The 23,210-nt window shown below is 40.6% G+C and overlaps 1 protein-coding gene across 3 annotated transcripts in view; it reads left to right on the top strand.

Annotated features, from left to right (window-relative positions):
* Positions 1 to 23,210, top strand: part of EPHA4 (EPH receptor A4) — a 152,034-nt gene that overhangs the window by 73,667 nt on the left and 55,157 nt on the right. For all 3 annotated transcript variants that reach the window (XM_062192755.1, XM_062192775.1, XM_062192764.1), the window contains one exon: positions 13,205 to 13,543. In XM_062192755.1, coding sequence (XP_062048739.1) covers positions 13,205 to 13,543 — 339 coding nt within the window. The remainder of the gene's footprint in view (positions 1 to 13,204; positions 13,544 to 23,210) is intronic.

The raw sequence follows: 23,210 nt of genomic DNA, 5'->3' as shown, positions 1-23,210 counted from the left end.
TCTGGCACCCTTCCCCCTGCTTTATCGGATTCTCTTGACAAGATGTGAGGATGGAAAGGAACATAAACATCAGGGATCCTTTCAAACTGATTCCAGCTTCTAATCAGTTCTTACCAGTTGGTTAAGCCAGGTGACAAACCCAATTCCCTTGTGCTGACAGCCATGATAATCAGGCACCCTCTTTGTTCATTATGCTGTCTTTAACCCCAGCATTCTTATGCAACCCTGCATTTAGTGATCGCTCACTGTGACGGCACACTAATGAAGAAATAAAACACACTATCTGAGACTCATTCTTCTAGCCAAAGAGAGACTCTGCTCCACTGGCTTGTAAAATCAGGTTTTTGTTCACTTGGAGAACGATTAGGCCAGGTGAATACAAGTAGCATTGGCTAATTTAGAAGGAGATGCCTGGGAAGTGTACACCATCTGCGCTGCTGGTGGACTTAAGAGAATTTATAGTAAGTAAAGTTTAACTTTGAGAAGACTTTTGATGGAGTCTTGGTTAGGTTAGCATATGTGACTGCCACGAGAGGTACTGAGAGATATTTCAATGTACGCATCTTCTGAAGGTTTCTAAGAAAATAACTCATACCTGTTTAGAACAGGGAGTTTTAGAACAGTGCTTCTTAAGCTTCAATGTGCATAGAAGTCACGTGGAAATCACCTGGAGATTACTTACCAGGACAGAGGCCAGGCTTGAAGTTCTGCAGTTCTAACAAGTTCCCAAGGTGATGCTGAAATAAATTGCTGGTTGGATCCTCTCTCGGTTAGCAACGATTTAGACTTGTTGTGCAGTAGATGGAAGGAGACTGGAGGTCCTCTCCTCTATGTCTGCTACTTTCAGGTCAGTAGTGACTTCTTCTAAAGGTATTTCAAGGATTCTGAACATTCTCCCATTATAGAAATTGGATACTTTGTCTCCTATATGGACAAAAGTAAACTTGTTTTGGCATCACATAACCATTTGTACACATGGTAGAATGTTTTTGCTCGGTGTTCCTTGTTTGGGTTTTGGTAATACATTTAGGCCAAGTAAATGTGTAGGTCAACTACCAATAAAAAGTCAAGAAAGCTAACAGAGTTTTCTGACAACATTGTCAGTAGGACAGACTCCATTGTTTTTACGCACACAAAGATGCTCTTTAAACTTATAAAGGAATGTTGATTTTGTGAATCATTTCGCAGCATGAATTTTGATGTGATCTTTATTAGTGCAATTGATATCCTTTAACTCTGCAGATAACTGGCCCCCTCCCCATCCAGATCCCATTCCTTTCAGTTTGTAGAGCAGTCTGTCAATCAGTGGTATTGGGAGGGGCCACTGCATGCCTGTGCAGGGAGACTTTTGATTGCCTGAGTCATTTAGATGCTTGTGTAATCATTGGAGTCAGAAATGTCTTTTTTGTCCCCATGGGGAGACTGAGCCAATGTTATAGTTAAGGTACCTTTCCAACCCCTATTGTGTTTCAAAATATGCTAGAAAAATGCATTATAAAAGTAGTAAATTGGATTTGTATACCTAGAAAAAATATCTAATTTGTTATTTTGCACCTTTCCTTCTGAGCACCATTACCAGAGTGCTTTTTTGTATGTTTCAGTTGGAAATCTGTCCTTGTGCTTTTGGGTGCTCCTTGTTTAACTTGTTTGATGAAACTTATTAGAGCCTTGTGATTGGGAGCGCTCTGTAAATGAGAGATTATTATTTGAGATTGCCGACTTGAAGGGCCTTCACCAATCTGTAAGTAAACGGCCTTGAATAATTCAGTCAGCTGTGCCAAACAAACAACGAGTGATTGATTGATACTTACATGTGGCCTAAAATATTCCAAAATTGCAGCTTTTAAGACAATTTATACTGGAAGAGCTTAGAGCTAATGAGGGCGAATTTACCAAGATCTATGACGAAAGGTCCTGATTTGAAAATGCTTTCTGCAGGTTTAGGTTATCAAGAAATTGAAATAGCCAAGCTCCAAACAGCAAACATCACTTACTCTGCCTTTACGTTTGCCTTTTCTAATTGAATTTAGTGCACCGCTATATTTCCTCCAGAAAGTGTATTGTTTTAAAATCACCATTTCACTTCTATTACTCAAAGTCCTCGCTCCTAATGCCTTCTGACAGTTATCAACATAATGAGCCATAATGAAATGATGAGCAATCTTCAGTGCAAACCCAACGTCAATCCCACTGGAGCCGTGTGACTGTGTTGTTCAAATTTGAATGCAAATTAAAATAACATCGTCCTTACTTGTTTCCAAGGTCAGGAGAAGAAAGTGACTCTTTCTCTTCTTCTTTCTTTCCTTTTTTTTAAAGTGCTTTAATATTGGGAATCTCACATTCATTTTCAAACAACCTCTTGAAGGTGCCCCTGATGTTCAGTTTAATTCTCTACCCCAAAGATTTACATGCTTAACAGTCTGGCTAAGGGATTTGGAGAGGGTTGTCTAGAGTGAGGCTTTGATGTATAAACCATAGGATAAAAGGCAGCCTTCAGTTTCAAGTAAACTATTTTTTTCCACCCAACAGCATATTGCTTTTTGTTTTCAAGCTGCAAGTAACTAATAATATAATGATCAGAGTGAGGTTTATTCCATGGAATAAGTCAGTGAGGGTACAGTTAGCTTTAGTGAAGGACTAGTTAGTAGAAGTGTGAGAACAAAAGCCCAAGGTTACCAACGTGTCATTAATGAAAGCTTTTCAGAAAATACTTGAGTTGATCTCTGACTCTTCTATGCAATCAGTCATTTTTATGAGCATATTTTTATGAAAAATCTTAAATCCAAGATTTCCACGGGAATTTATTTCATGTCATTTATCAAATTTGTGATGTAGTGCTGTAGTTTCATAGTGCATTCCATTTGTCATAGGACAAAAACTCAAATTGAGACACCCAATCCCCACTGCCAGATTATGTGGTTGGTTTTCAGTTCCGAACATATGGTCTCACTGCCTCTCAGCCAGTTGATAAGCCAGCTAATGTGTCTATCCCTGGCCCATGCAAACTGATCAAAGCAACTGAAGACATTTTGATGATTCAGAAGCAGCCTCCAACCCATTTCTTTTCTAGCTGTTTCTTCAGTTAGATCTCAGCAGTTCAAGGCCTGACATCAGCTAGTGAGTAGTCCACATCCTTGTTTCTTCCTTTTGGATCACCCTTCAGCATTTTAACCGTTGGAATAAAACATCTCGAGAGAACCAATTCATGATTTTTGCTTATCATTAAGGATACAGGAGCACCAGGTTTGCTTGCTGGAAGGTACTTGGTTGGATTCCATGCTGATCACTTGCCATTTGCTTTGCAAAATTTTTAAAGCTTCACAATACTTCACAAAAGTCAGCTATAACTTCATGGAGTTTTTAAAAAAATAGGCTGTTTTAGCTTTCCCTTTTCTCTCCATTCTACTTTTCAGTTTATCAGCACAAGACTGTCCATTGTGGATTCACTGTTTAAAGATCACTAACGTATGCTCCAGTGAAAGGCTTAAATCAACTGCCCATGCCACTTGGCCAGGTTATTACTATTTTTCTACCACCATGAATAATTAAGAGTGGCTTGTCACCAGACAAGTCCTGTCATCTCTGGATGGCATTTTGACACTATTCATGGAAGTCCTACACTGGTTACTCACAGCATGCTTCTATGAAGCAGAGTCAATCATACAGTTTTCTGAGCTCCCCTGGGGTGACAACTGGGTATCTTCTTTGCTATCAGCATGTTGATTTTCCTTTCATAGTTCATTCTTGGTCCACATTCTATCAAAACCCATCAGAAGGTGAGCTGGGGGAAGAGTCCCATTACAGAGCTATAATTGCTCCACCCTTCCCCTCCTGTGATCTACCCTGGGAAAGAACCTTTAGTATAAACTCCTGACTACCGTGTTGCATGAATGGAAGGAAGGAAGCAGGCACAAAGGATAACCCAGCTAAGACAAGAGCATCATTCAGGTGATACTAATCTTGAAGGGCAAGGAAACCAGGAGCAATGTAACTTTGGGGAAAATTGAGAAAATAAGAATGAAATGTCCGCCTTGTTCCAATAAAGAATCCATAGACATGTTACATTATAGTTTTAAAATCATTTCTCTTTAGCCTTGGAGTGAGGGCTTTTGAACATAGCCTTGAACATATTGACTATATTAAATTGAATGAGTTGCTTAACTTACCTTTGGTCATCAGATTGCTATGAGTCATAAATACTTTTCTGTCAGATTTTATTACAGGGATTAAATAAAGTACAAAAAAGGTGCTTTGCAAGAGATATTAATGTATAGGATAGATAATTCTAAATTGAAATGGCCAATCATGCTTTTTTTTATTTTTAGTATTGTTGTTTCCCCTTGTTAAACTGAGAATTTGTTTTATAAAGTACTGCGGCCATAACTAGACACCTTAATAGAAAGAGACTAATCCCCCTTATTAGTCCAGCGACTAAAAGACAAAAGATTCCTAGATAGGTGAATGGGAAAATAGATATAACAGAAAGTTAGTGATGGCAAAACCTTAGCAAGGAGTTAACCTCTATAGGAAACCAAGAATAGTTCATGACAGCACCAAGTGATTGATGCATCCAAATGGTTCTTTTTTTTTTTTTTTAAATAATGGACAGCTCAGCATTGGCTGTATTCATTGTTAAGACACATAAACTGCTGTGATAAAAGGTTATGCACTGTTCATATATCTCAGAAGAGGTGTCCCTGAATAGCAGTCTTTATGTAAACTAACCCACAGCAGCAAGGGCTGGAAGAAAGCAATTAGTGGTGGCAACATATACAACTGTCAGGGGAAGCATGGGCTTTGTTTCAGAGTCAAAATGTAGACATCCCAACCGTTTACTTGGCCTTATAACCTGTCTTTCAGCTGGAGAGAGATGAACAACAAAAGCTTAGCTGAAAGGTGGAAGGGTTTTACAGCTTAACTCACCGAAGTATTATTGACAGCCCAAAAGTTGTACATGATTAATGAAGCTATATGAAATGGAGCTTGAGACCTAGGGTGCTTCTTCCTTGGAAGATGTGTCTGACTGTACCAGCTGCCTTGGCATTTTAGTGGGGTGACAGTGGTGCCTAAAGAAATTGATCATTTGAGAGTTATGTTCTGCCCATGCTCTTTGGGGATCTTCCTTTCCACATCCAGAATTAATTTCATGGCTCAGGCATTGAATTTTAAAATGGTGATTAAAAATCAGTTAAGTATTAAAAGTCTGTGATAGCTCTAGAAGCCACTCTATCACTAGTCCAGCTGCTTTGTTTTTTTTCCTGTCATCTATCTCCTTGCCTTGGTTGCAGATTTGTATTTTTTTTTTTTCAGTATTTTAGTGTGTGATTGATTTTTTTCCTTTCGTCTCATTTTGGCTCAGTTTTTGTGACATGTACAAGTGTTCTGGCAGTGATGCTTCTGATAGAGAGATGGACTGGGCTGAAGAATCAGCATCCATTCCTGTATTCATCCTGCACATCATTATTGAGCATCTACCAGATGCCAGCCATTGTGCTAAGGGTCAGGTTGTTTGCATAAACCAAAAAAGAGGAAGGATTCCTGTTCTCCTGGAGGTCACGTTCTATGGGAATATAAATAGTAAACAGGTAAATGAACAAGATAATTGAAGAAGAGCAAGGATGGGGCAGTGGGCAGGGCACAGGAGGACTACAGTGTAAAGAGAACAGTCAGGAATGGGAGTTAAACCTCAGGGCTAAGGAGTCATTGATTCAAAGTGGGGGGCATCAGAGATTAGCGTTCTAGGCTGAGCCACCAATCCAAAGCATTTGAGTCTCATGTTTTAAGTTTTGCTCTGAGTTTTCAACCTGTCCTTTCTCCCTCCGTCTTGGGGTCTGTTGGCACTTTAATTTTAGTTGTTATAAAAAGTACAATTTTCAAATTTAGATGGCACGTTACACCTTGTGTTCATATGCATTAAGCCTTTGGTAGAGCTCATTTCATGCAGACCCGCTTCTAAATCGGGAAGGGGTGAGATACACAAGGTGCAGACAAGCTAGCTTAGGCTTTCCGTGGAATGGTTCTTACCTGATCACTTTGGAGATGTTTGTGACTTTGAGTTTGGTGTTGGCTGATAGTGTTTGAATGACCTTATTAAAATGCATATAGATTTCTTGTGGTTATGTAAGTATTCCGTTATCCCAAAGGGCTACCTTAAGACCTTACATATTAAATCCTGACATAAACCATCAAGTGCATTCTTTAAACTGCTGAGGAATTAAACCTTAATCTAACCATTGGAAGGAAGAATTAAGATGTGTGCAGGGGCTGGCGCCACGGCTCACTTGGCTAATCCTCCACCTGCGGTGCCAGCACCCCGGGTTCTAGTCCCGGTTGGGGAGCCGGTTCTGTCCCGGTTGCTCTTCTTCCAGTCCAGCTCTCTGCTGTGGCCTGGGAGTGCAGTGGAGGATGGCCCAAGTCCTTGTGCCCTGCAACCTCATGGGAGACCAGGAGGAAGCACCTGGCTCCTGGCTTCAGCTAGCCGTGGCAACCAGGGGCGGTGAACCAACGGAAGGAAGACCTTTCTCTCTCTCTCTCTCTCTCTCTCTCTCACTGTCTAACTCTGCCTGTCCAAAAAAAGATGTGTGGAATTATTGGAATTTTATTTTTTGCTTGGAATACTGCCCTCCTTAGATGTCTCATTCATTGACTTCCTCTAGATAGTTTCTAGTTTATTTCATAATTGATTAAGGAAGATCAAGATTCCTTTTATGATATAACATAATACAGTATAATGTTTATGATATGCTATCGTAGTCTTTTGCATGTGCTATCATTTGGCTGCAGTGTTTTTGGGGCTTAATACTGTCAAGCTCCTGTTGAATGAATGCAAAGTGACATCTTCCTAGAAAATAATAATTATCTACTGTAGTACCTTTCACCAGTACCTGCTGTGTGACGAAGAAAGTATTTCACACCAGTGCAGTAAATGGATGTTCATGAAATTCATCCACAATGGCAGGAGATGCAGTGCCTATTTTTTTTCCGGAGCAATGAGAAGCTCAAGAAACAAACTAGAATATTTCACATGTTTTATTCCTTCCTTAGACAATGAGATTAGGTATCATTTCAGCTTGAGAAGCAGGCTTGTTTACTGAGCTCTATAAGTGCTTGTAAGTTAACCAGGGACTTCTGGACTGAGCTCCCTGTAGGCTCAGGATATGCTGAAAGTCTCTAGACATAATTTTGTGCAAAATTATGAGGATATCAGAGAGCATCTTCCTGGGAGAAAGGTACACTGCACTCATCAGATTGGCTACAGCATTGATTGGCAAACCAGGACCTCAAGGCCAATTTCAATTACTATCTCTATTTTGTAATTAAAGTTTTCTTGGAACATAGCCATACCCATTTGCTTAGGTATATTGTCCATGGCTGCTTTGCAGGTACAATGGCAGAGCTGAGTGGTTGCCAGAGACCATATGGCCCATAAAGCCTAAAATATTTACTATCTGTCCAAATAGTAAAATTTCTTTACAGAGAGAGGCGTGCCAGACCCTGCTCTAAAGATTCATAAACTAAGGATTATTGCATTTCACTTGTTTCTGGTAGTATAGCTGTTATCTGTGCTACTAAATTTTATTGAAAATGTGAAAGTAAGTTTAAACATGAAAATTTTAAAATAATGTTAACAAGCTTGCTCCATTTTAGAGGATACAGAGAGGAGGAATTTGAGGCTTCTATGTGAATTTCACAGGGATTTACAAGTAAAACCACAAAATGTAAAGGAAGGAAATTGATTTGCTCTTAAAGATATGCAAGTGTTTGATTCATTTATAAAAGTCTTAATTCTGATCATGACAATAAAATTAAAGGATGGAGAATCAAATCAGGATGGAGAAAGAAAGAAAAGTTGTAATAACCAACCCCAGTTTGTCAAAACTTTAACTGATGGAGCACATGTTTTAAGTTCCCAGCTGTAGTGGTTGGTTTTACAGCCAAAAAAAAAAAAAAAAAGGCAGCACACTTGCTCTTACATCCAGTGCATAGAACATCCATTTTAGTTTCCTTTAGTCTCTTTCCTTTTCCTATAGATGCCCTACCCCTGCATCTAACTATCCAGGAAGCTGTCGGGGAAGTATTACAATGAGTCAGAATATATTTTTCCTCTCATCTAGAAAATGTGACAAATGCAACATTCAATCAACATTTTTGAACAAATGAATGATTCTACAATCTCTCCCAGCAGGAGTAACTGCCAATAATTGCTATGTAACTCTTCCAACTTTTTCCAGAGGAATTCTCTACCTATTGAAAATAGGGGGCGGGGCAGTGTTGTGGCTTAGAGACACTGGCATCGCATATGGGCACCAGTCAAGTCCCAGCTGCACCACTTCCTATCCAGCTCCCTCCTAATGTACTTGAGAAAGCAATGGACAATGGTCCATGTACTTGGGCCCTTGTACCCCCATGAGAGACCCAGAAGCTCCTGGCTCCTGGTTTCAGACTGGCCAGCTCTGGCCCTTGAGGCCATTTGGGGAGTGAACCAGCAGATGGAAAGTCTCTCCATCTCTCTCTCTGTAACTACCCTTCAAATAAATAAATAAATCTTTTTTAAAAAGAAAAGGAAGTAGGAACTTGTATTAAACTAGTTGCATTGAAATACTGCTTTATAGGCTAAATGCTAATGAATGTGTTTATGAAGGAATGACTATGAGTAGAGATTTATCTCAGAGAAGCCTGCGTTAATTCACACACTTCCTAAAACTGCAGGTAAATCGATATAAAATACATTAAAGGACTTTGTTAGTTTTCCAACCATTTGTCCACTCATTCATTGACTCATCAAACTTAGTGAGCTTGCTATAAACTAGGAACCATGAAAGACACTGGAAAATGATGAACACAGCAGTTCTCTTGAGGAGCACCTAGACTGATGACAAAAGTAAGCGTGGAATAGATGTTTGATTAGGAAGACACCTTACTTGTTCCAAACAAAGTAGGGCATAGAAATAAGGAAATGAAATGTAGAATAATACTGTAAGCAGGACTTAACTGCTGGTCCCACATTCAGGCTAGTAGTGGGTAATTTTGAAAAGCACAAAACTTTGCCATTCACAACTGACAACAAGCTACCTGTTGTCAGTGCCCAGTAGGTATGATGTCAATGTGGTTACTAGAAAATAAGAACAAATTGTACAATTATCTCTTCCTGCTTTAATACTCACACAGTTATCCCATGATAGCCCTGGGGGATTGCCTCCAGGACCTCCACAGATGTCAAAATCCTCAGATGTTCAGTCTGTTCCATAAAGTGGCTCAATATTTGCATAGAACATACAAACATCCTCCCATATACTTTAAATCATCTCTATGATATTTATGATACCCATCACAATATAAATCCTGTGTAAATAGTTACACTGTGTTGTTTAGGGAATAATAACAAGAAAGAATGTATGTATATGTTTAGAGAAGATGCAAGATTTATTTATTTGAAAGGCAGACACACACATACACACACACACAGAAGGAAAGAAAGAGACAGAGATCTTGCATCTACTGGCTTACTCCCAGATGGCTACAATGAATGGGTCTGGGCCAGGCTGAAGCCAGGATCCCGAAACTCCATCCAGAATTCCCACATATCAGAGGACCAAGCGCTTGAGCTATCACCTGCCACCTTCCCAGGCACATGAGCAGGAAACTGGATGGGAAGTGGAGCAGCTAGGACTTGAACCCTGCACTCCGACATGGAATGCTGGTATTGGAAGCAACAGCCTAACCCACTGTGCCACAAAATCGGCAACTTTTTAAAACCTCTAGTTGATTGAATCTGTGAAAGCAGAACCCATCGATGCAGAAACCAACCGTATTAGTAACTGCAGTATACTTGCAGGTGGACCTGTTTCTGATGAGAAAGGCAATCATTATGTCAGAAATTTAACTGCTCCTAAATATTTAGACACTATACTTACATAAATGGAAGAGGAAATAATCTATGTTTATTGAAAGTGAATTCTTGTTGCTCCAAATGCCTGTTTTCTTTCTAGCCATCTCTACAGGTAATTTATTTTCAGTATAATGGTGCATCCAAATAGGCTTTTAGTTGTATTCAAGTCCATATATTTCTTCCATTGTCTTAGCTAGAGGATAATTTCTTTTCTCAGGAAGAGATGTCCCCTCCCTGTAAGTGGACAACCCATTGTTACATTTCTATCATCTTTGAATTGACAAGAGTTAAAACACACACACACGCACTCACACACAATCTCCAAACCACAACACAGCCACCATTATGATTTAATTTGTAAAGCTTTCACCCTTCCTCAGATCTTTGCAACCCAACATTAAGATCTAGTGGGTTCACTTTTCTATATTTTGTCTACCCCTGTGTAATAGACCAGTTTCTAGGATGCTACTCTGTCCACATACAATAATCACTCTCTATGAAAGCAAAGCATGAAACACATACAGTATAATTCTCCAAAAACTCTTCATGGTGCAACAATGAACCTGGACCTAGTTCTCCATCTTGCCATGAGAGTCCCTTAGAGACATTTTTTAAGAATTCCTGGGAAGGGACGCTGGCTGTTCCGGGAGAGCTTTCCTGCCAATTCTCCATCTTCAATCCTGCAGCATCTTTGTGTTTGTTTTCCACGTGGCAGTGTTATATCTCCTAGTACTGTGGCCGTTGGGTTTTCTGCTCCATTTCTCCTCTGTTTAGACACTGCCATGCCCCGTCCTACATACTAATTGCTGACTTTTTGCCTCGGCGGTGCTTGATTCATTGTGTCACATTTTCCCATGTGAAAGTGGACCAGGAACCTTGGCGAGGAGGTTAATGGATTTCAGAATCACTCTTGTTCAACCCTGGAAGTCAGAGCAAAACGAGAGCCGGTGGTTGACCCATTTTTATAAACCCAGCTATGCCATAGGCACTTGCGCTGCAGGCTGGTAATGGGTTTCGCGGTGGTGGCAAATGTTATGGAATTCACACATGGTTAAAGATGCATACACTCCGTTCTCCTACCTTTACCTCTCACAGTTCAGCTAGAACTTCTGATCTTGTTGTCATTATACCTTTACTGAAGAGCACATGGTGGAATAGAAATAACCCCACAATAGAAGACAGTATTTTTAGATTTTAGTCAAATTCCACAACTAATTAAATGGTGTGAACTCTTAGTGTTATCTGATCCACTTTCTGAATCTCAATTTCCTCATCTTTAAAATGAGGGCATTTGGCCAAATGATCTTTAACATCTGATCTGCCTCTTAGAATCTGTAATTTCTATAACTCCATTAATGTGTTTGAAAACCAGATATTTATCATGCTACAGTCACTGTGCCAAGGATCATAATTAAAATTTTAATATCTAAACAGAAGTTTAGATTTTATTTCTGAGGATTTCTGTAAGGTGATCTTACCTTTTTTTTTTTTTTTAAAGTCTTTATTTATTTATTTGAAAGGCAAAGTAACAGAAATGGAAGGAGAGAAAGAAAGATTTTCCATATGCTAATTCAATCCCTAAATGTCTTCAACAACTGGGGCTGGGCTAGACTGAAGCCAGAAGCCAGGAGCTCTCTCCAGGTTTCTCAAGTGGATCGTAGGAATCAAGTACTAGGGCCATCATCTGCTGCCTCCCAGGCACATTAACAGCAAACTGCATGGGAAGCAGTCAGGACTTTATCCCTGGCATTTTGATATGAGATGCAAGCATTCCAAGCAGCTGCTTACTACCCTGTGCCACAACACCTACCTCTAATCCAACCTTTAACACAAATCTCAAACACTTTTTGAAAAAATTTTAGGATCGTTCCTTTAACATTCATAGTAAGGGAAGTGGGTTTTAATGCTAAGCAAAGTTTTTGATAATTAATCCCAAGAGGGGATTGGGAGAGCCTGCTTGTCTTGTTAATGTAAAATCTTCAATTAAGTGACATAAAGTGAAAAGGAGACTGAATTGCCCTTATTAAATGGTACCACCAAAGTCTGTTGGCCATTCCTTACTGCAAGCTAAGAAGCAGATCTTGCATGTGACTACTTAGTCATGGGTTCCTTCTTCAAATTCCCTCTCAACCTCTGCCTTGGAACAATGCTTTCTGTCCCAAGTTCATCCAGGTCTTCAGCTAACTTCCTTCCTCAGGAACATACACAAATTTCCCTCAAGACAGTCATTCCAAATACATTAGCAATGGTAAAGATGCAGTAATCAAGAAACCTCAGGTTTTCATTAAAACTCATTTTGGCCCTTCTCATGGAAGACCAAAATGGAAAAGAAACAGAGAGCTCTTCAACTGTCATATGAATAAGTTTTTCATGTGTGTGGTAGGTGTCTTCTCAATCTTTTAACACGGGCTCAGATCAAGAAAATTTCCTGTCTGTTCTCCCAGCCTCATTCTTCCGTGTGGTAGCTGTTTGTGTCACACCTTCTTGGCATAGAAAGACTAGTCTGCAGCAAGAGGCAAGAAGTTCATCATAGTCTATATTTTTCTTATTATTTTAAACCAATCATTATGTGGTTAGTGATCAGTTACCCTATTTCATAACAACAATGGCCGCCATTCATATTTCAGAAGTTATTTGATGTTGGTGAGATGAGTACTTTTTTAAGCAGCCTGCTGCAGCCCTGCCCAGTTGAAGGGTGGCAGGAAGGATCTGGTAGCTTTGAGCAGTCTCTGACAGCTGTATCACTGACATCTCCACATTCCTGTTAAACTGGTTCCTACTAATCAACCATAAACAGCTTAGCTCAACTGCCATATAGAACTGCGGAGGCCTATCTGTACATTTCTGTTGATTTTATTTGCTATTGATGACATACTATACTCAGGAATGATTTTTCTCTAAAATAGGTATAACTATTAATTTACCAGAGCTCCACAACAGCCCTGGGAAAGACAATCCCATTCCTATACCAGTTTTTTAAGACGATAAGATAGAGACTAGATAAGTTATGCTATTTTCCTGCCAACTGAGAGGGAAAGCCTGGGCGTGGAGCCCATTTGCTGTAATGTTGCTTTGCATCTCAGAGTGGCAGTTGATGCTATGTTTGTTTGCACAGGATGAGAATGGCACTCACGTACAGCCTTCTTCCATATTGTTCTTTTAAAAGATCTTTTTGCTGGCTGGATTTGCTTTTTGCTTTCATTGTCAAATGGGCCTAGCTTACTTCTTAAAGCCGTGCAAAATGATACGAACTCTTAGTGATCCTGAAGGGATATTTCCGTTTTTGATGTGATGGGTTCTCTCTTCTTCCTCCAGGCCCACCATCCGCTCCCCTCAACCTCATTTCAAACGTGAACGAGACATCAGTGAACTTGGAATGGAGCAGTCCTCAGAGTACAGGTGGTCGTCAGGATATCTCCTACAATGTGGTCTGCAAGAAATGTGGAGCTGGTGACCCCAGCAAGTGCCGCCCCTGTGGAAGTGGGGTCCACTATACACCACAGCAGAATGGCCTGAAGAGCACCAAGGTCTCCATCACTGACCTTCTAGCTCATACCAATTATACATTTGAGATCTGGGCTGTGAATGGAGTTTCCAAGTATAACCCTAGCCCTGACCAGTCCGTTTCTGTCACTGTGACAACCAATCAGGCAGGTAAGAATCAGATTACTTTGTTGTATCCTCTGAATGTACATAAAGAAAAGGCTGTGCTGATACCCATGAATGATATCAACACTCTAGGGTGGACGTAGATCCAGTGATAAAACTACCTGCAATACAGAGCATACTTAGAAGGGTGTTTATTCATTCAGCAAACATTTTTTTGAACATGAACTGAATATTAAGCCTTGTAGTAGGTAGTAGAAGTAAAGTGATGAGTGAGGGAGTCTGACTGAAGGGGAATGGCACTGTAGTGAGCTGAGTCACTCCTCCATGCTGGACTTCCCTTGTGGGAGAGTCATTGTGGGCATTTTAATCACAAGTGCATGGCTGGACATCATAGCATTGACAGATGATTATAAAACAGATTTTTGCCAACACAAAGATCTATCTTGGCATTTGTTGTATTTTCTACCAAAAGCCTTAGTAGCTGTATATTTGATCTTGACCTCTAATGTAAAATTTTATAAATAATCTACATGGGCCCATACTAGAATCACTATGTAAATGTTTGTGTGGTTAAGAAAGTTTGCCTTAAGTTATATACCAGTTTTGTAGCCATTTTCATAGTGGAATACATGGATGATATGGAGACATGAAGCAACCAGTGTGAGGGTACTTTACAAAGCTCATGGAAAAATGGGATCCGAGATAAGTTTATGGAACAGATGTATAGCTTCATCATCAAGATGCTGGTTGAAGTACTCATGTGGCATTGATTCCTGGCTCCAGCTCCCTATTCCACCTTCCTGCTAACGTAGACCCTGGGAGGAGGCAGGTGATGGCTCAAGTAGTTAGGTCCCTGAACTTTATGTGGGGAATGGGATTGAGTTTCCCACTCTTGTCTTCAGCCCAGCCCAGAGCCGTTGCAGCCATCTGGGGAGTGAACCATCAAATGGGTTCTCTCTCCTGTCTGCCTGTCTGCCTCTGTTTTGGTGCAAATAATTTTGAAAGGATGCCTAATCTTTTCATAATATTCAATTCTATGAACTTTTTGAAGACCTCTCATATATCCCATTTCCTGCCTCACTTCCTTCTAACTGGGATGTGTAGAGAACAATTTCTGTTTGTGAAATACTTCTGAATTAATTTCAAACTGTCACAAAATCTTGAATATCAAATGTTTCAAACTCTGGATTTTTAGGACTTGGTTCTTGACCTACTCATCTGAAGTCCTTCCCTGAAAAAAGTTTGCCTCACTCCATTTTTTTTTCTATTGCTGGCTTCCTATTATTTCTGGAGAGTTCAGAACAGGAAAGAAAGACTATAGTTTAGCCTCTTGTGAAACTCTTAAGGGCAGCAAACATCGCCGGAAAAGGATCATAAATTGCCAGCAATCTTATTGCCTTTTGCTGCACTTTTTTCTTAAATGAATGTTTCATAAGTGCACTCTATAGTTAAGTAAAATATCTGTACTAATTGATCCTATGTTGAAAAGTACTCCAGCATCCCAATCCAAAGCCATTATTGTTCCATTTTCCCTGAATACTCTAGAATAAATAAAAAGTTAAGACTTGGAGAAGATTTTGAACAGCAAATTGTACTGGAATATGTCTCCAGTTATACAAGTGTCAACAGTCTTTCTAAAATAAGTGGTGTGAACATGTCGTCTGGTTAATGGTCGTTGGTTTTATTTTTCTACAAAGACTAGAATGGTGTAGGAATTTTTGGTTGCATCACAAGTACTCCATGATTGCCAACTTTTTATTAGTTCTCTTTTGGAAGAAAGCAGTGGAAACATCAGACACAGATCCTGGGAACGTACATAGGTTCCCCTGAGTTAGAAGGAGCCAGTGCAATACAGAGTGGTCACTGCACCCCTGGTGAATCTGGTCTTGTGACCTGATCAATATGCTTACGTTCAGAACTGTTCTGCGTTTTTGGCTGTCTTTAAACCCATCTCTACATCATGTTCTTAACTGAATTAAAACTTAAAATGGACCTTTGGAGGCCTCAGCAGTACAAGGTGAAGTCATTCTTTTTGGCAGATGAAAGCCCCAGGGAGACTTGCCAAGAAGAGGCTGGGCTCCCCCAGATTCTCGGGGAGACTTTTATTACCGTCTCTATACCAATACAAGCCAAGAGATTTGGTCAACCCCTAACAGGCCAAAAGGCCCAAGGATCACAAAGAAGACATTCTGAAATCCTCCAAACACATTACTAGAAGGGGAGAAAAAGTCGAAGTCATGGAAAATGTAGGTGTAGTTCTTTCAGATCTAGGAGAAAAAATGGACAGGAAGTTCCTGTGATCCAAGGAGCTTTTCTCTACCACAGCAAGAAGTCCTGCCAGGATGTTTGCTGAGTACGACCAAATTCCAGCTCCTTTATTTTAATTTTTGTGAAGGGTAATGCTGGGAAGCTGTTCAAAATTAAAGATAAATCTTTCAGTAAGGAGACCTCCTATGTGGCCAGCCAGAAAGCTTTTCGCTTAGTAGAGAATTATATATGTGCACAGCACTGCCTCATTATCCTACCATAATTTGAAGTTCGCTAATTCAAAATCATCAGGATAGTTTGTCTTTGATTAACAAACCCTTTCCTCGCAATAGTGCAAATTAATAACATAGGCCAAAATCTGGGTGCATGCAGCATCTTTAAACTCTATCAGGGCTCCCCTAAGTGTATTTACATACAGACAATTATATCCTAATTGCAATTGTTCCTATAATTTCATTAAACTCAACTCCTTAAGGATCACTCTAAGCAATGCTATCTCACTCTATAAGGAATATGTAGAGTTAATGAATGTTTAGAATTTAGCACCTGGATGCCGCAAAATTTAGTGGCGTCTGTCTTTGCTCTGTTTTCACAGGGTTATTTATTTCATCAATAATGGGTCAACCAAACCAAACTAATGATACAAAACCTCCTAGATTTCTTTGCCTGATTCTCTCCAACTTTGAGCATTTGGCAATTGAGGAACAGCTGCAAAGTGAAGTGAGTCATCCATTTTCTAATACTGGCTGATATCAGAGCCAGCATTAGGAACCAAGGAGGATCCTATGCCTGAAAGTACCAAGTTGCTTTCCTTTAAAATTCTTAGATAATAGCATTCATATATTCAGCTGGACATCCTCCCCATTTCTAAGACCAAATTATGTCCGTGTCTGGCCCTGGAGCTCTGGGGTTACCTGGGTTTTGATCATTTCACTGTAGAATGTGGTGTGAACTGCTCTGTGTTCTCACATGGTTACTGGAACCATTCTAACTCAACCCTTACTGTTTGGGTCTTAAGGGGCTAACAGCACCTTTTTCCTCCCCTCCTGTGTTTAAAGGCAGTTGACACCAAAGACAAAGGAAATCGAGGTGTCTTTCAGCTTTATGGCCCCTAAGCTGATTGAAGGATGTGAGCTTTCTATCTGTGGCCAAAAGCGCTTGCTTGAGTGACACAGCGCGGCAGGCTGACTGCAGCCCCCTCGCAAGGGCAAAGCCTGAGCTGCTAAGACTGTGGGAATGGCTGTTGTATGCACACTGGCAGGTCTGAGATTCTCTAATAAGTCACCTCCTCCCCACCTCCATGCCCAAGAGGTGGGGGGGCAAGGGATACGTGTGGGAGTGTGGCTCCAGAAGTCTGCATCACAGTAAAACTAGAGAGGAGGGAACTCTTGGAACTTCCTCTGGAGTTACTTTATTACATGAGGGGCCAAAAGGAGCAAAATGAGATTGCATTTCTTCTATCTTCCTCCTGTGGCAACTCTTCTGTCTTCCATGGACGAGGAAGTAAATCCTGATGTTTATGAAAAATGGGAGAACAGATTGCTGGGTGATTTGTCTTCTAGATGGCTTTCCTTCAGCTTACTTTGACTTAAGCAGACCATCTCAGGCAAATGAAGACAGGGTGTGTTAAAAGGAGAGAGAAATGCTGTATAAATGGAACAGGGATTTCCATCCAATGCAACAGAGCTGTGAATATTGTTGCTCAAAATGCTGTGATGGCAGCCAGCAGGACCTTAATGTCACAGAGACATTTGTTTCCTCTTGCACCCCCCGCAAGCCACCCTGTGTTTGCTTTCTTTTTAAAAAAAAAAAAAAAAAGATTTATTTATCTGAAAGTCAGAGTTATACACAGAGAGAAAGAGAGTTGAGGGGGAGGAGGGAGCGGAGTTCTTCCATCCGCTGGTTCACTTCCCAATTGACCACAATAGCTGGAGCTGAGCTGATCCAAAGCCAGGAGCCAGGGCATTCTTCCAGATCTCCCACGCTGGTGTAGGGGCCCTAGGACTTGGGCCATCTTCCACTGTGCTTTCCCAGGCCATAGCAGAGAGCAGGATTGGAAGTGGAGCAGCCAGTACTCGAACCAGTGCCCATATGGGATGCCGGCACTGCAGGCCAGGGCTTTAACCCGCTGCGCCCTAGCGCCAGCCCCATGTTTGCTCTTGTAGCTGCAAGGCTAGGTCATACTATAGGCATGTTTGCTTCTTTTTCCTTCTTTTTTTTTTTTTTAAGATTTATTTATTGATTTTGAAAGTCAGACTTAGAGAGAGAGAGAGAGAGAATGAGAGAGTTTATATCCATTGGTTCACTCCCCAGATGGCAGTAATGGCCAGTGCCAGGCCAAAGCCAAGAGCCAGGAGCTTCATCCAGATCTCCCATGTGGGTAGGTGGCAGGATGCCAAACACTTGGACCATCCTTTGCTGCTTTTCCCAGCTTTAACAGGGAGCTAGATTGAAAATGGAGCAGCCAGGACACCAACTGGCACACAAATGGGATGCTGTTGGCATATGTGGTGACCCTGCCCACTATGCCATAAGGGCAGCCCCTAGATGTGTTTGTCTTAATTGTCATTAGCCTCATGCTATGAGTGATATACTATACTAACCCCAAAATTGCACCAAATGGCAATGATACCATTTCTGACTTTTACTTTGCATGTGAAACTGTTCTACACACTGTATGATGAGATAGATCAGGCCATGTTTGTCTGGCACAGCTGTAGAATCCTAGTGGCAAACATTTCCAACATTTTTGAATTTGGAGGAGTTCAAATGTTTGATGGATTGTATAATTGTTTAAACCAAGCTGATCTTTGAGATATTTTCCAAATCTGAAATTTGAGCTATAAGCATAGGGTTCATAGCTATCAGCTATAGAACATGATTTCAGAAACTGATTTAAAGTCAATTCCAAGAGTGCAACACATTCTAAAAATGCACTAGCAGAATACATTTGGGTTCTGCCTTCAGTCAGTCCCTCCAACACCTCACCTGCCAAGGTATTTACCTTGAAGGGAGAGTAAGATAGCTGCAATGATAGGGCAACTGTTCCTAACTGGGAGTGATTGCTGGCTCCTTCCCCCACTTTTCCCAGTGTCTGCAGACATTTTTGGTTCTGCTGCATGTGGTGGGTGGAGGCCAGGAACACTGTTTAACCTTCAATAATGCACAGGGTGAGCCCTCACAATACAGTGTCATCTGGTGCATAATGTCAATTGTGCCAAGATTAAGAAACTGCCCTAGCAGTAATGTTTGGAAACTAGATCTCTTCATAGCAATGCCTCTATGTAAGGGGTCTGCTGCTAGCAAGTCTTTGCTTGGGCTGGCTTATGGCTCAACACAGGGGAGGTTCCATGTTTGCTTGGTTGCACTGCTTCATGCTGAGAGCATGATGCTGTCATTAATGTTCTTGGAGAACAGGTCGGTACAAAGAGCTTTTCTGGGCTGCTGGTGAATCCTTTCCCAATTGTTTTGCCTTCAGATGAACTGGCACTGCTTGTTAGACTGGCATTGTCATCGAGGATTGGAACATTAAGAAAAATGCAGGGAAAAAACCCACACCAATAATAATAAAAAAGTGGCTATTGTACAGCTCATATGGTCGATACTATTAACATATTTACTTACAATACAAACAAAACCAGTTAACTCCCTTTGTCAAGTAGTGATAAATTTAATAAAACCAAGATAATGTGTATAGAAAAGAAAATAACAAAGTGTAAGATACACTTTGTCTTTTATTACTCAACTGGTAAGTTCCCATTCTCTTTTCTGCCATCTTTTAATTAGACGTATTGTGCAATTTGAGTGGGATAATGGAGAACAGTGGGGATTCTCATCCCCACTGGGTGTAATTGCTGCCTGTCTTCCAGAGAGTAAGAAGAAAGCTTCAAGGAAAAGGTGGGAGAAAGGGACAGTCCTCTGAGCAGTGAAGTTAGGTAGTGTAGGTATGGTGGAGCCAGATTTTGCAGGATTTGGAATATAGACTTTTTTTGTGATTAAGGGGGAAAAAGAACCTACAAATTACATAATTTTTATAAAATTAGGAACAGAGCTTCAGAAAGATGCTCATGTAAATGTCTTCAGCTGCAGGATAGAAAATTCTGCCTCTGACAGGTTGAAATGCATAGAATTTTCAGATAGAGGAACTACTGCATAGTGATGCCTAAGAGTTGGAAGAAACAGGAAGAAAGAAGAGATGCTGGGAGCCCGATTTGGCTTGACAAGAGGGTGTTGGGAAAAATGTGGTGACAGGGAGCTGCTCTGGTCGGCAATTCAGTGTGAGCGACGGCTCTGGGGAGAGCTTGACATGTGGTGTAAATGGACAAGCAGAAAACACATTCCTGCTGACTTTAGAAATCATGTTAGAAAAAGGAACACTAAACTCAAATGAAATATGGCTTTTCTGTAAATTTGGGAAGGAATAAAAAATATTTGTGGATATTTGAAAGACACAGATGTTTGCTTTTTTTAGTGACCTGGAATAGGGGTCAGCAAATTATGGACCTAGAGCCAAATCCTGTTCTCCACCTGCTACTGCATGGTGCCCTAAGAGTGGCTTTTGTGTTTCTAAAGAGCTGAAAATAATCAGAATATTCTGTAATATTCAATAATTATATAAAATTCAAACTTTCTTTAAGTGAATAAATGTGCTTTCTGTAAATAAAGTTTTATTGGAACAAATACCCCTTTATTTGTTTATGTCATGCTAAGTTGTCTGAGGCTGCTGTCACAGGACAATAGCATAGCTGAGTAGCTGCAACAGAGTAATGGCCCACAAGGCCAATATATAACTATCCCACTCTTTACAAAAAGTGTGCTGCTCTCTGCTCTGGAGAACTGACCATGGAAGGGGACCAGTCAGAGAGGAGGTGGAGAAGGTGTTGAACGCTGGTGTCCTCAGTGGGAAGCTGTCCTGGGGCAGAGGAAGTGGCAGATTGACACCTGGGCTAATCTTACATTTGAAATCATTTTTATGCTTGGCAAGACACCTTCTTTTTTAGAGACTGTGACTATGTAAAAAGAAAATTAGCTGAAGTAATTAGGATTTCAACCATGCCTTTGATTTCTTGGAGCACAAATCTTTTCCCGCTGACACTGGGGTTTAAGTGGACACTGTTCCGATAAGGGGATGTTCCGGTTCTGTAGAGCACCTGCACTGTTAACTCCGTTGTGTGGATCCTAGGTGCCAGCAGCAATTTCCCTCTAGATAATCACGTACTCTGTTCCTCTCCATTGTTCTCTACTGAGTTGATTTCTTCTTTGTCTTTGATCTCAAACATGTTATTTTCCCTTACCCCTAAGAATATAAAAGAAAAATAAATGATAAATACCAGTGAAATCTAGAAAACAGAGAACTCTCTAATGACACATTTTTAAATCCTTAAAAACAAGTTAAAAAAACAATTCTATTGAGTTTGCTGAAAATTTGCTCATCCTCAGTTGTTGGTTTGTAATGGTTACACCCTCTCACGTGGAAGCAGTCGGAGAGTCTTTTCAGTGCCTGTGTAATTAGAGGCCAGAGCAAGCATACATGGGCTCCAGAGGATCCAGGCGGTGGGTTTCTCATTAATAGCTCTGGGCCAGTCATGGGTTCCTGGTTTAGTTCACAAGGCCTATGAAGTGTATATTAAAAACACACAGTACATTTTATTTTTATAAGAAAAAGATGAAACAGTCTCATGTTTCTAGCTTAATACTGAAAATAATTTTATTTCCACGGGAATATTATCACCGATACTGTAATTAGTAACCATACTCACTAACTATAATCGTAATTAAAAATAAATCAACAGATATATAATGGTGCAGCCTGCTATGTGTGTTATGGATTCATGAATTTATATTTAGGGCAAGTTCCGTAAGTCCTAGAAAGGAAGGGAAAACTAAAGCCTTCCAAAGGAACATACTAAATTATCCAGCTTCAAGGTTGACTGAGCAGCATAGACAAATTGTCTATGGACCCTACCAGTAATTATTGCATGTAAGTAAAAGGTTACATCTTTTTAAAAGAGATAAATATTTCATTCTAAGAAAATGAAGGTTTTATTTATAGACCCAGGACCAAGAATACTATTTTTCCTAACTCCTTTACCATTGCTCCTACATAAATATACACATGTGTTCATTTGTAAGGAGGGAAATCCATTTGCTGGCATTCACTTGACAATCTCATTCTGATTTGTATTTCATTTCTCACTGTTGTGTTTCCTACATCAAACACTACCATCAGCCTGTATACTCTCTGGAGAAGCCATCGAGATATTTGAAAAATAAGTGTCAAGCTGAGATGAGAAATGAACAATGCAGGGCTAGCAAGGGCTTTAGGTGGGCTTCTAAATTATCTAGTTGCCATTTCAACTGGCTAAATTAATTACTATATCCTCAGAGGAGCCAAGAGACTCTGGAGTCAGGTCTGCTATTGAACATCACTAAAAAGATTGAGAGAAACTTCGTCAAAAGCGTCCATTAACCCCCTGCTGATGTCTTTAAATAGTTTTTTTTTTTTCTTTAAACATCATGAAAACCCAAAAGCCATGCTGCAGGACTAATCCTGCATTGAGAGATCTTACAGGGCTTAATTGAAATGCCTGTTCATGACACCCAAATACACAGAGCCTTCATCTGAATCATGATGTGAGTAGACCATAGGAGAGCATCTTGTATGTGGTCTTCAGGTGGAGACTGGAGTTTTGTTGATTTGTTTATTTATTTGAGAGGGAGAGAGGGAAAGCCAGAGAGAGAGAGAGAGAGAGAGAGAGAGAGAGAAAGGTTTCATCCACTGCACTGGTTCCCTCCCTACATGCCTGGAATGGGCCAGGGCTGGGCCAGGCTGAAGCCAGGAATCAGAAACTCTATCCAGGAGCTAAGAACTCAATCCAGGTTTCCCGCATAGGTGGGAAAGAACTCAACTACCTTAGCCATCGCCTGCTGGCACAGGATCTGCATTAGCCAAGACTTGGAACTCCAGTAGGGAATGCAGGTGTCCCAAGCAGCTGCGCCAAATGCCCTCCCTACAGAGGATTTTTTTTTTTTTTTTAGAATTCAAATTTTAATGTATCAAGATAAGCAAACCTTAGCTCTATCCACCAGCAGTAAAAATCTCTCTCAGTTAATGATCCTCCCCCTTTCTCCTGCCATCTCAGCACACACACATGCACTCTCCTCGTTTGTACCCTATGTGAAGAATAAAAAGGCTTCCATAGATTCCCTCCAAAGAGCAACAGGAGAAAAGGAGAGATGGCGGCAGACATTAGTGTGGTCCCTTGCCCAGTGAACACTGAACTTGCACTGGGAAATGTCACTTAATGCTTTGCTCACACATGAGAGTCAGCATCAAGAGTGCTGTGGGAATCCAGCCAAACTGTCAACCAAATGACCTCCAAATAGACACGGCCTAACAAAACAACTCATATTAAATTCTGTCTTCCTCTTTCCCATCCATTGC

Source organism: Lepus europaeus, chromosome 1 (genome assembly GCF_033115175.1).
Source record: "Lepus europaeus isolate LE1 chromosome 1, mLepTim1.pri, whole genome shotgun sequence".
Classification (NCBI taxonomy): Eukaryota; Metazoa; Chordata; class Mammalia; order Lagomorpha; family Leporidae; genus Lepus; species Lepus europaeus.
Note: the sequence above shows the minus strand (reverse complement) of the source record. Positions and strands in the feature narration are given on the sequence as shown.